Below are 1,341 nucleotides of genomic sequence, written 5' to 3'. Positions count from 1 at the left end.
AATGCACAATTAAGTTAAAACAATATGAAATATGTACCCCAATTGTACATGAAAGGCATGTTCACCAGACAAGATACTCGAGATGCTGTCAGTAAACAGTTCACAGAAACTTATTTTTAAGCCTATTCCAGAGTGGTTATTACATTTCTCAAATGAAAAGGAAGATACTATATGTGACCCTTCTGATGCGTAACATTACCAGATTTCATTAATAAAGTCAAGCTCTTTAATTTATAAATTAACATTATGAAGACAAGAGGAATTTGATTTTGAGTTTCCCAAAGGCTGCTTTTACTTCCTGATTCCTTAGACTGTAGATGATAGGGTTCACCATGGGAGTGATGACGGTGTAAATCAGTCCAAGAATCTTGTCTCTCTCTGGCCATAGGCTCGACTTTGGACGTAAGTAGGTAACTATCCCAGACCCAAAGAATAATATTACAGAAGTCAGATGAGACGAGCAGGTGGAGAAAGCCTTCATCCTTCCTGTTTTTGAGGGGATTCTGAGAATGGAGAAGAGAATTCGGAAATAGGATGTGAAGATCAGCAGGAAAGGGAACACGGCAAACAGTGTGATGCAGGCCCAGAGGAACATCTCATTCCAGAATGTATCTGCACACGCCAGACTTAAAACTGAGAGGAGATCACAGAAGTAATGGTTTATAATGTTGTCTCCACAGTATGGAAGGCTGAAAATGCTTGCAACATGCCCAATCGATTCCAGGGAAGAAACAGTTATTGCGAGTGCAGACATCTGTACACACAGAGTTCGTGTCATGACAATGTTATACCTCAGGGGGATACAGATGGCCACATACCGGTCATAAGCCATGAAAGCCAAAATAAAGCATTCACTCCTTCCAAATGTGTAAAAGAAATATGATTGGACAGCACATCCTACGAAAGAAATATATTTGTCCTCCCAAAAAAAGATGCTCAGCAATTTGGGTAGAGAGACTGAAGAGTAAAGGACCTCTATAACTGAGAGGTTCCTTAGAAAGAGGTACATTGTGGACTGCAGTAGCGGATCCAAGGTCACAAGGAGAACTATTGTAGCATTCCCAACTATTGTCATCAGGTAGATACAAAGAAACAGAACAGAAAGCCAACCATGATGCACAACGGGCAGGTCAGAGAATCCAAGCAAAATGAAATAGGTTTCCATGGTCCTGTTGCCATATCTTGCTGGATTAGATTTCATCATCCTCTGGGAGAAAAATAACACATATTACTTTAAAACTCTGTTTTGCGTTCGTTCACCTTTAATTGGATATAAGCATATCATAAAAGGAATCATAGAATACATTAGAACAATTATCATAACAAAATCAGGGATTAAGA

General features: G+C 39.3%; 1 protein-coding gene across 1 annotated transcript; it reads right to left on the bottom strand.

Annotated features, from left to right (window-relative positions):
* Positions 1 to 244: 244 nt before the first annotated feature.
* LOC138520316 (olfactory receptor 10A7-like) lies at positions 245 to 1,009 on the bottom strand. Its single transcript, XM_069632752.1, has one exon. It carries the CDS (start codon positions 1,007 to 1,009, stop codon positions 245 to 247), a length of 765 nt encoding a protein of 254 aa, XP_069488853.1.
* Positions 1,010 to 1,341: the final 332 nt, after the last annotated feature.

This window comes from Ambystoma mexicanum, chromosome 13 (genome assembly GCF_040938575.1).
Source record: "Ambystoma mexicanum isolate Mex_15411 chromosome 13, UKY_AmexF1_1, whole genome shotgun sequence".
Lineage (NCBI taxonomy): Eukaryota > Metazoa > Chordata > Amphibia > Caudata > Ambystomatidae > Ambystoma > Ambystoma mexicanum.
Note: the sequence above shows the minus strand (reverse complement) of the source record. Positions and strands in the feature narration are given on the sequence as shown.

What these genes read in the sequence shown, in the direction of transcription:
- LOC138520316 (XM_069632752.1), bottom strand. Translation starts at nt 1,009, where the DNA reads ATGTACCTCTTTCTAAGGAACCTCTCAGTTATAGAGGTCCTTTACTCT.